This window comes from Chiloscyllium plagiosum, unplaced genomic scaffold, assembly GCF_037043375.1.
Source record: "Chiloscyllium plagiosum isolate Xiang-an unplaced genomic scaffold, Cpla_swu_hap1 HiC_scaffold_33, whole genome shotgun sequence".
NCBI lineage: Eukaryota > Metazoa > Chordata > Chondrichthyes > Orectolobiformes > Hemiscylliidae > Chiloscyllium > Chiloscyllium plagiosum.
In genome coordinates this window covers 8,325,357-8,336,617 of record NW_028270171.1, presented here as the reverse complement: position 1 = coordinate 8,336,617, position 11,261 = coordinate 8,325,357, and the positions used below count along the sequence as shown (strand labels likewise).

At 42.1% G+C, this 11,261-nt stretch overlaps 1 protein-coding gene across 2 annotated transcripts in view; it reads right to left on the bottom strand.

The window, feature by feature from the left end:
• Positions 1 to 7,203: 7,203 nt before the first annotated feature.
• LOC122542176 (synaptotagmin-1-like) overlaps positions 7,204 to 11,261 on the bottom strand; it is a 142,700-nt gene continuing 138,642 nt past the window's right edge. For both annotated transcript variants that reach the window (XM_043679615.2, XM_043679616.2), the window contains 2 exons: positions 10,890 to 11,023; positions 7,204 to 7,979 (listed from right to left, as the gene is read on the bottom strand). In XM_043679615.2, coding sequence (XP_043535550.1) covers positions 7,770 to 7,979; positions 10,890 to 11,023 — 344 coding nt within the window. In that variant the 3' untranslated portion in view covers positions 7,204 to 7,769. The remainder of the gene's footprint in view (positions 7,980 to 10,889; positions 11,024 to 11,261) is intronic.

The window sequence follows — 11,261 nt, the reverse complement described above, 5'->3', positions numbered from 1 at the left end:
CGCCCAGGCCATTGGGACCAGTGCTTTCAGTACTGCTCTGAAGAGGGGGTTCACTGGACTTGATACAGTAACCTCTTGCTTTTCCCTCTGTCCACAAATGTTACCAGACCTGCTGAGTTTCTCCATCAATTTCTGTTTTTGTTTCTTTTCCAAGTCCTGGCTGGTGTCTGCGCAAATGCAAAATACTGCAGGAAGTGAAATTCTGAAAAAAAAAGAAATTGCTGCAGAAACTCAGCAGATCTGGGCAGCATCAATGCAGAGAAGACATTCCCCTCCAAATCACAAATTTGGGACTAAATTGCTGTTCCTTCACTGTCAGTGGGTCAAAAACCTGGAACTTACTCCCTATACCACATACATTGCAGAGGTTCACCATCACCTTCTCAAGGACAATTAGGGATGGGTATTAAATACCAGCCTTGATGGTGACATCCACACCATGTGAATGATTTTTTAAAAAATCCTGCACTTTCCAATTCCTGGACCAGTAACTGAACTGGACCATCCATTACCAGAGACTGGTAATTCTTTTAAATTAGAGTGGTGCTGGAAAAGCACAGGATGAAGGGCTTTTGCCTGAAACGTCAATTTTCCTGCTCCTCGGATGCTGCCCGACCTGCTGTGCTTTTCCGGAACCACTCTAATTTAAACTCTGGTTTCCAGCATCTGCAGTCCTCACTTTTACCTACTGGTAATTCTTTGATGAGTCACCTCATCTATCCTCATCTATCAAAGAAATGGCCTAAGGTTTTTGGTGTTTATTACTTTATTATTTTTCTTTCTCACAAGGCTAGGGATCCAGTGCTGGAAAATGGGATTAGAATAGAGGCGTGATTTCCTAGTGCAGACATGATGGGCCAAAGGGCCTCTCTCTCTGTGCTGTTAAAAACTGTATGATTGTGAAATGTCTCTTCGATCCTCCCTTCTTTAAGCAGATCAATAAGGTCAATGTTGTTGGGCATTAGGCAAAGAAAGAGGAAGATGGAGATCCAAGGGTAACATAGAGGGAGTCATATAAATGGAACAAAGAATTGTGGATGCGAGAGAACTGAAACAAACATAAACATAAATTGCTAGAGAAACACAGCAGCATATGGAAAGAGAAACAGAGTTAACATTTCAAGTCAAACATGATTTGTTCTTCAACTTGAGCAAGGGTCACTGAACTTGAAACATTAATGGCATTTCTCTTTACAGATACTGACAGACCTTCTGAGTTTCTCCAGCACTTTCTGCTTTTGTGTCTTTCAGCCCCTTGCTGTTGTCTGTGCAAATGCAAAATACGGCAGATACTGGAATTCTGAAACATTGTCCAGTTCAGATATAATGCAGGAAGTGGAAAATGCAGGATTTAAAAAAAAAATCACCTGATGTGGGTGTCACTAGCAAGACCAATATTTATTACCCTCCCTAATTGCTCTTGAGAAGGTAGTGGTGAGCTCCCTTCTAGAACCATTGCAGTCCATGTGGTGTAGGGATGGAGTTCCGGAATTTTTACTCAGACAGTGAAGGAATGGCAATGGCAATAGTCCAAGCCAGAGTGGTGTGTGGTTTGGAGGAGAGTTTACACATGGTGGTGTTTCCATGTATCTGTTGCCTTTGCCTTCGGTATAGCAGAGGTCACTGGTTTGGAGGGTGCTTTCTAAGGAGTCTTATGGAGTTGCTGCAGAACATCTTGTAGACAGTACTCATTGCTGCCATTGTGCTCAGTGATGAAATGAATGACCATTGAAGATGGTACATGGGGTGCCAATCAAGCTGGATGTTTGGTCAGGGTGGTATCATGTTACATGACTATTCGCATTCATCATTGGTAATGCCATTGAACATCAAGGAATGATGGTTAGGGTCTCTCTTGTTGGAGATGGTCATTGCCTGTCATGAATGTTACTTACCTAAAGCTAGCAGCTCAAGCCTGAATGTTATTCAGGTCTTGCTGCTTATTACCAACAGTCTTCTTCTGTATCTGGGGAGTTGAGAATGGTTCTGAACATCTTAGAATCAACACCAAACATCACCACTTTTGACATCATGAAGGAAAGAAGGTCATTGATAGAGCAGCTGAAAATGGTTGACTCAACTTTTTGCCAGGACTCCTTGATGCCGCACTTGGTTAAATGTTGCTTTGACATCAAGGTGCTAGCAAACTATTTTTGGTGATGGACACGAAGACCTCCACCCAGATTATGTTCCATGTCTTTGTTTTTTTAAATTGTAAAATCCCTACAGTGTGCAAACAGGCCATTTGGCCCAACAAGTCCACACCAACCCTCTGAAGAGTAACCCACCAAGACCCATTCCCCTACATTTACCCCTGACTAATGCACCTAACCTCCACATCCCTGAACATTGATGGCAATTTAGCACATCTTTGGATTGTGGGAGAGAACCAGAGCACCCAGAGGAAACCCACATAGACACAGGGAGAATGTGAAAACTCCATACAGCCAGTCGCCTGAGGCTAGAATTGAACCCAGGAACCTGGCGCTGGTGAGGCAGCAGTGCTAACCACACAGGGTGAGGTTGAGAAGGCAGGACCTTCACAATAACTTCAGGCAGTGTGGGAATTGACTCTCACTGTTAGCTTTGCAAACCAGCCGCCTGGCCAACTGAGCTAAACAACCTTAAAAGTGTTGTCTAAATACAAATTGTTGATGCACCGTTGCGCTGCTGCAGTGTGAATAACTCACGTAATTCCTTCTTCAGCTTCCAGAAACTTAGTGACCAGTTGGACTATGACTGTCAAGAGCAGTGTTAGAATCAGAAGGCAAACTGCCCTTTCTAAATGACCATCTTTAAGGTTGAAATAAGACTTCCAGCCTATTTTTTCACCCGCAAGGTAACTCCACAGAAGAGAAATAAAAAATTAAATACAAACATTTAACAATGCAGAAATAATGATTTTGTTCAAGGAAATGAGAACTTAATACGTGCTTAAAATCAGAATGGAAGAACACAGTACTTGTAATGATTAACTTTCTCCTGAAAGGGGCGCCCTAACACAATAAAAGAAGCAGCTTTAAAAGTTATTCGGCAAATGCTTATCTTACATAAGACATTAGGAAGAGAAAGGGTCATTGAACACAATGAAAAATTTAGAGCACCTCTACTCTCCAACCCGAATATCCACTTTAATCTCTGCAACACCCACCCGATGCATTATCCCAAACATTTATCATCTTTTGCCAAAAGTTCTTCCTATAATTGGTTTTACTTTTCTATGTATGGCCTATCAGTTTGCCCTACTTTGAAGTAATATTCAGGGTAGGCCTCATCTGCGCAGCTTAATATTTTATGCACTATAATGAGGTCCCCTATTAGCTACCATGTACTTGTAGCTTAGCTCATTATCCTGTGACAACAGGAAACCACACTAAAATTTCTAGATTAAAAATTGCAATTTTCTTGACATTATTGAGTTGCACAGAAGTATCGAGTGGTAGGTACCCAGCTGGCATCTTAATCACGGTCTTCTGCTTTCGAACACGCAGTTCTGCCTATAGACATGCAGGGTTTGGAACCACCTGAAGCACTATGGGGCCTACAGAACTACACCTTCGGGTGTTTGGAAATGGTCTGGGGTATGGACGTTGTCAAGAGGTACAAGTCTTGAGATTGCTGTTAGTGAGATCAATGGGTGACTGATTAATGTGCTTGTGTGTCATTCCATTGTCTACTATATTACACTACAGATTGGCCCGTTAAAATGAACAAATTCATATTCCCACAAGAGATGTTTAAGAATTGATTGAGTGATGACCCTATGATCTCACCAAGTAATTGCACTTCCAGTGGTTAATACATTTGTTCCACGATACACATTATCCCACTATAACGTGCATTTCGTCAACGTGAATTTGCTATAACACAATTGATACATGGGGGAACACTGTTTCAACAGCTCAAACTCTTAAAATATGTGTTTGCTGTAAAGTGATTACAGCACCAAAACTATAAGCGCTGTTTCTAAAGCAGGATGTTGTTGCGGGGTTGCGCACAAACACAACCATCGTGTTATAAAAGAACTGACTGTACCTCATAATGGAGAGAATTATCCGAACATCATCAGGCAAAACCAATACTGTGATCCTTATACTGGTCTTGTACTGCATGTTATCACATCCAAATATGCAGGACACCCCTGCACAAGGTGGGAGCTAAATGAACAAAAGTTGCTGGAGGAATAACACCCTTATCTTCTACCTTGGTACCTTACAGCCTTCAGGACTCTGTAGGAGATTGCTATAGAAAAGATGTTGTGAAACTTGAAAGGGTTCAGAAAAGATTTACAAGGACGTTGCCAGGTTTGGGGGTTTTGAGTTATAGGGAGAGGCTGAACAGGCTGGGGCTGTTTTCCCTGGAGTGTCGGAGGCTGAGGGGTGACCTGATAGAGTTTATAAAATCATGAGGGGCATGGATAGGTTGTATAGCTTAGGTGTTTTCCTTAGGGGAGCAGAGTCAAAAACTAGAGGGCATAGGTTTAAGGTGAGAGGGCAAAGATTTAAAAGGGTCCTACTTTTTCACACAGAGGGTGGTGTGGTATGGAACAAGCTGCCAGACAAACTAGTGGAGGTTGGTACAATTACAACATTTAAAAGGCATCTGGATGGGCATATGAATAAGAAGGGTTTAGAGGGATATGGGCCAAATGCTGACAAATGGGACTGGATTAATTTAGGATATTTGGTCAGCATGGGCGAGTTGCACCGAAGAGTCTGTTTTCGTGCTGTACATCTCTATGACTCGATGATTGTGACTCATGTTTGTTACCTTCTCCCCACCCCTCCAAAACCCTGGGGTCTTGTCTTACTTGAGTTCCTCCCAGCACAGCCGACTCATTTTCAATTATTTACATTTCTTGTTAGCACACTACTTAGCATTCATCACACTCTCGGCTAATCATCAGCAAGCTGTTCGTTTGCCTATCCCTTTTGTTTTCTCTCTCTGGGCAGGTTCTCCAAATACTCTATTCACCACTGAACTGCCCCTCTGCCCCCCCATCCAGTCTAACCCTTCCTCAGCTATTTTCAGTTTTGAAGAAGGGTCACTGTATCTTAGAGTCATAGAGTTATTCAGCACAGAAACAGACGCTTTGGTCCAACGAGTCCATGCCAACTGTAATGCCAAACTAAACTAGTTTCTCTTGCCTGCTCCTGGCCCATATCCCTCCCAACCTTTTCTGTTCATGAACTTATCCAAATGTCTTTGAAGTGATGTAACTGTACCTGCATCCACTGCTTCCTCTGGAAGTTCATTCCACACATTAATCACTCTTTGTTTAAAACAAATTTCCCCTCATATCTTTATTAAATCTTTGCTCTCTCACCTTAAAAATACGTCCCCTAGTCTTGAAATCTCTCAACCTCCTAAGCTTCAGTGAAAAAGTCCCAGACTAACCAGCCTCTCCTTTAAATTCAAACCCTCCATTCCTGGCAACATCCTGGTAAATCTCTTCTGAACCCCCTGCAGCGTAATAATATACTTCCTTCAACAAGGAGACGAGAACTGGACACAGCACTCCAGAAGAGGCCTCACCAATATTCTGTACAACATCAACATAACGTCCCAACTCCTATATTCAAAGGTCAGAACAATGAAATCAAGATTCTTTCTCTACAGTTGCTGCCAGACCTGCTGAGTGTCTCCAGCACTTTCTGTTTTTGTTGTGAAATGGAATACTGGTTGTCCAAAAGAAAACAATTGGAGGAAAATTTAAAGGGAATTGCGAATGGTGAGATGAGAATTTTATCTTTACAGAATGTAGCTTTGTGATTTGGAAAGGGATGGTGAAGGCAGATGAAATGTTAACTCCTAAAAGTAAATTGAATGAGTGCTCAAACAGGAAACAATTGCAGGGCTAAGGACAGAGAGTAAGGGGAGGGCGATTGGACTAATTGGATAGCTTCATCAATGTGCTGGCTCAGAATTAGGAATGGCACAGATGGGCCTCCTGTATGAATCTAAAAATTTAGTTATTTTTCTCTATGCTGCAGACCCACACGCCCATTTTCCACAGCGTTCACAGGCTTCAGAGACACATCTGCAACAGCAGCAGGTCTTTTATCTGTAATTCCAATTTACTGATCATTTAATAGACACTAAAGCCTTTTACTGAACATTTAATGGGCTACACAACCATTTGGTGCAGCTATCAATCATGGAGCCTGAACATACGCCTGACTTTAAACTTTTTGCAATCATTCTGTTGAAGCTCCTGTTCAGCCAGCAGTGCTCTCAACCTGTGCTCCTGAATTAATCAGAAGAGATTTCAAATTACATTCGCGACATTCCATTTAAAGATCTCTTGAGCTCTTATGGAAAAGAAGAAGGGAAATGGTTCTTTGTTGTTTCTTGATCCTAGGCAAAATTATCCTTGTAAAGGTGTTTCTATCTATCTGATCTCTTATCTTTGTAATTTCCATCTCGGAGTGCGGGGTGGATAGATTAATTGGCTAGATGGCTGTTTTGCAATGCAGAGTGATGCTAACAGTGTGGGGGTCAGCTGAAGTTACCAGAAAGAACAGTTTTCTCAACCTCTCCCCTCGTCTGAGGCAGAGTGACCCTCAGGTTAAACCACCACCAGACGTCTCTCTCTCTCCCTGTCTCTGTCTCTCTCTCTCTAATGAGAGAGCAGCCCAATTTTCCAGAAGAACTTGACAATTTTATCTTGAATTCCCCTCTCCTCTTAAGGTAAAGTCACCATAGTCCCAGAGAATCATTAGGCTGCTCTCCTATTAGAGATATAGCTGGGACTGGTTTTACCTGAGGCTCACCATGCATCAGGTGAGAAGCGACCTCATACAACCCTCCAAAATATCTGGATGCCTCCAACTCTGAGCATCACTTGTTTATTTTAGCCATTTCTTTAGCTGATGGGGCTCTAGGCTCTGAAAATCCCTCCCTAACCCTTTCTAGCACTCTTCCTTGCTTCCCCCCATCAAGTCCACTCCATAAAATGTACATCTTTGTCCAAAGATTTGGTCATCTTGTGTGGTTTGGTGTCAAATTTTGTTCACTTGTGAAGCCTCATGCGATGTTTTAAATATAAACGCACTTTATAAATGCGAGTTGATATTGGTGTTGCTTCAGAATCGTGTGATTTTGTAACAGAGAGATGGTTGGTCTGTAGATGTGCTGAACGTGTAAATATATTAATACCATGAAGAAACAGTGTTCCAAACACCACCATCAGTTACAGAAACATGAGGACAATAACTCAAGTTTTATTCAACAGATCATACTTCTGTTCACAAAATAGAATTCTGCCTGTTCACTGAAGTCTGCAATCACATTTTTCGGAAGACGTGTATAATCCGTCCCCTTTATTTCTTCCTTCCTTCATTCCATTTTCTGTGCTTCTTTTCATTGTTTTTATTTTTTTCTTCTATTTTTCTCTCAATATATTTTTCTGCTATCATTTCTTCTCCCTCCCACCCCCTTCACCCCAAGGTTCTCTTCCTTTCCAACTTCTTCTTGACAACATAGGCATGACGCTACACAATCAGATAATAGGAATAACAATACAATCAGGTCTGGGATAAAAACAGTCCCTTGAATATTATCATTGAGCACAGACTGCCTGTAAAATAGAGAAACACCTGGACTTATTCAAGGTTATTCTGAGCATACTGTGACATCCTGAAACAAGTACACGTGTAGGCTCATCAACAACTTGTTTGTTATATATTTTACAAATAGCCACAAAGAAAAACAAACGGCTGTTCAAAGCTTAGTCAACTACTACAACTCCTAATGGCCTCAGCACAATATCACGACGTCTTGATTCCCAGGGCAATGTCAACTTCTTCTTCAGGCTGTAGGGTGTGCCATTGAGCAATAGGCCTTCGAGGGTTGGACAGCATGTCGGACCAGTGTCGAAGTTCAGCGCCAGTGGCATTGCATCCCACAAAACACTTGCCAATAGCTTCGTTCTTCCCCAGCTTGTCATAATCCAGCACGGTAATGACCACCTGCACTTTCTGGAAGACAAACGGGCGAGAAAGTGAAAATCGTTATAGGAGGTTTGGCAAAGGTGAGCCTCAACAATACTTAGCTGGGAAGAGCGGGATCCCAACCAAGAATGCTGGTCATACTCAGTGGGAGGAAGTACCTGCCCATTGAAATCTGAAACAGGGCTATTTGGAGCACCATGACAAGTACTTGTTGACACAACAGGCAACAGAGGTAACAACGTGGTACATTACTGGGTCCATCGTGGAGGCTATTCCCATCAAAATGTCCCAAATGTGCAAGGACTTTGTTATAATGGGCTGCATCATGAGGGCAATCAATATGCCTGGTTTCCAATCTTGCCCCAAAAATATAACACCTTAATTGGGGGTGGGGGTGGGGTGGGGTGGTGGTGCGCGGATGAGGGTGGGTGGAAAAAGCACCCAAAGCAACATTTGGAACTCCAGAATCTGGCCATAGAGGGGAGAACTATGGCTTCTACTCCAAAGCATCCCCCCCGGCAACCATTGCATCACAAATGATGTAAATTCTGTGCCCAAAGTGAACTGATCTGTCAAATTCATTCATGAATTAACATGTTAGGTATTGTTCCTTCTTTAACTATTAGGATATATATTGAGAATGTGGGGAGTTACTGCTTATTCAGCTACATATCAGATAACGAAATAACAATGCAAATGGGTCTGGCATTAAAACAGTCCCTAGAAAGTAATACATGCTCTCCAAGTGCACAGTTCCTATCTACGAGGTAGGAATTACTCATAACGTAATTGAACAGAGCTACTGCTTACCTGAACGCTACTCATCACACATGACTGCTGTATTAACTGAGGTGATAGGTGTGGAAGTGTGCAGAATTCCACAGGTGGGTAACGGCTATACACCGTGCATTTGATTTACTACATTAGAGGCAGTGCAGGGAAAGGTTCACCAGGCTAATACCAGGTGTAGTGGGACTAATTTATGAGAAGAGGTTCAGCAGGTTGGACCTGTATTCATTGGAGTTTCAAAGAATGAGGTAACACTATTGAAACATACAAGATTTTTCGAGAACTTGACTGAGTATAGGGGTAGGAAGGTCATATTGTGGCTGTACAGGACATTGGTTAGGCCTCTTTTGGAATACTGTATTCAGTTCAGGTCTCCCTGCTACCGGAAGGATGTTGTGAAACTTAAAACAGTTCAGAAAACATTTATAAGGATGTTACCAGGTTTGGGGTGTCTGAGCTATAAGGAGAGGCTGAATAGGCTGAGGCTATTTTCCCTGGAGCGTCAGAGGCTGATGGGTGACCTTATAGAGGTTTATAAAATCATGAGGGCTGTGGATAAAATGAATAGTCCAGACCTTTTTCCCAGGGCAGGGGTGTCCAAAACTAGAAGGCATAGGTTTAAGGTGAGAGGGGAAAGATTTAAAAGGGACCTAAGGTGCAAATTTTTTACGCAGAGTTTTGGTGTGTGTATGGAATGAGCTGCCAAAGGAGGTGGTGTAGGCTGGTACAATTACAACATTTAAAAGACATCTGGGTGGGTACAAGAATAAGAAGGACTTAGAGGGATATGGGCCAAATGCTGGCAAATGGGACTTGATTAATTTAGGATATCTGGTCAGCATGGACGATTTGGACCAAAGGGTCTGTTTCTATGCTGTATATCTCTGTGACTCTATGTGGAAAAGTTATTTCCCCTTGTGGGAGAATCCAGGACCAAAGGGCATCATCTCAGAATAGGGAGTCACCCACTTAAGACTGAGATCAGGAAAAATTTCATCTTTCAGAGGGGAGTGAATTTGTGGAATTCTTTGCCACAGAGGGCTGTTGAGGCTGGGTCATTAAGTATAATCAAGGCTGGGATAGACAGATTTATAATTAGTAAGGGAATCAAGAGTTATGGGGAAATGGCAAGAAAGTGGAGTTGAGGATTATCAGATCAGCCATGACCTCACTGAATGGCGGAGCAGACTCAATGGACTGGACAGCCTTCTTCTGCTCCTGTGTCTTATGATCTTATTAATAGAATTGTCTTTTATTCAGCAACTTACCATGTAACAGTAAATTCCTGATTTATTCAACTGGTTAGGAGTTGCAGCAAAACTATATAACAGTAAGTCTCCCCTTAGACTCCGTGGCTCCAGGGAAAACAAAGCAAGATTTTCTAGCCTCTCCTTATAGCTCATATGCTCTAATCCAGACAGCATCCTGGTAAACCTCTTTTGCACCCTCTCCAAAGCCTCCACATCCATGAATTAATAAAAATAATTGGGCATTCATGTAAAAATGTAGAAGAATGTAAACGCATGACAGAAATGTGAATTTTTTCTGACAGAATAAAAGATAGAGATCAACGGAAAGTCTTTACCACTGAGTGCTTCAATACAAAGGAGCTGCAATCCAGCAGCTTGTAGATATTTGTGTTACAAACATAGGCAGACATAAGGATACAGGAGCTTTGGAACCTGCGAGGGCAAAATGCAGCTCAAAATAAAATTAACAAAACAGGGTCAGGTTGTTAGGGTTTACTGACTTCTCAGTAGCTCTTGCTTAGAAATAACAGTCAGAACTGAGGGTGACCCACAGAAATACCACAGCCTGCACAACAAAGAGATTGTCCCAGAATTTCAAAAATGTGTCGACATCAAAAATGCTAGTAAATAAAAGATTATAGGAATGGATTGTTGACCTCAGGAGTTACCATGGAAACTCAGAAAAATGAAAGGTGAAAACACAGGATTCGAAGAACTGATTTTACACATGGTAAGATTCAGAGCTGCAAGCTTCATTTCAAGGCTGTTCCAGAAATACTGTATTTGTCAGATGTTTTCAAATCTGTCCTCCAATATTCAGTTGGTACTCTGTTGGCAGAAATGTGCAACAAAAATCTGATGGGGCTTTTGCAGTTGAATATAAAATGCCTGACCGTACCTGAATCTGTTCAAAGGGTACTTCAAAGCTGAACGACTCGTTGTAGTATGGATTCAAAGTGTTCTTTTTAATGGTGGTCTTCTTTTTCTTCAGTCTCTTGCCGTTCTGCATGAGGTGGATCTTCACATATGGATCTAGGGTAGACATGGAATGACTGCAAGTTAGGTAGAAGGTGACTCAGAAGGCTTAATACAAATCTCTTAATGAGTATTGAACTCTCTTAGTGGCTTCCTGTTGCCTGCCATTTGAACACACCGACATGTTCCCTGGCCAACGTCTCTGTCTCGGGCTTGCTGTAGTGCTCCAGTGAAGCTCAGTGCAAACTGGAAGAACAGCATTTCATTTTCCTCTCGGTGACTCTGCAAACTTCGG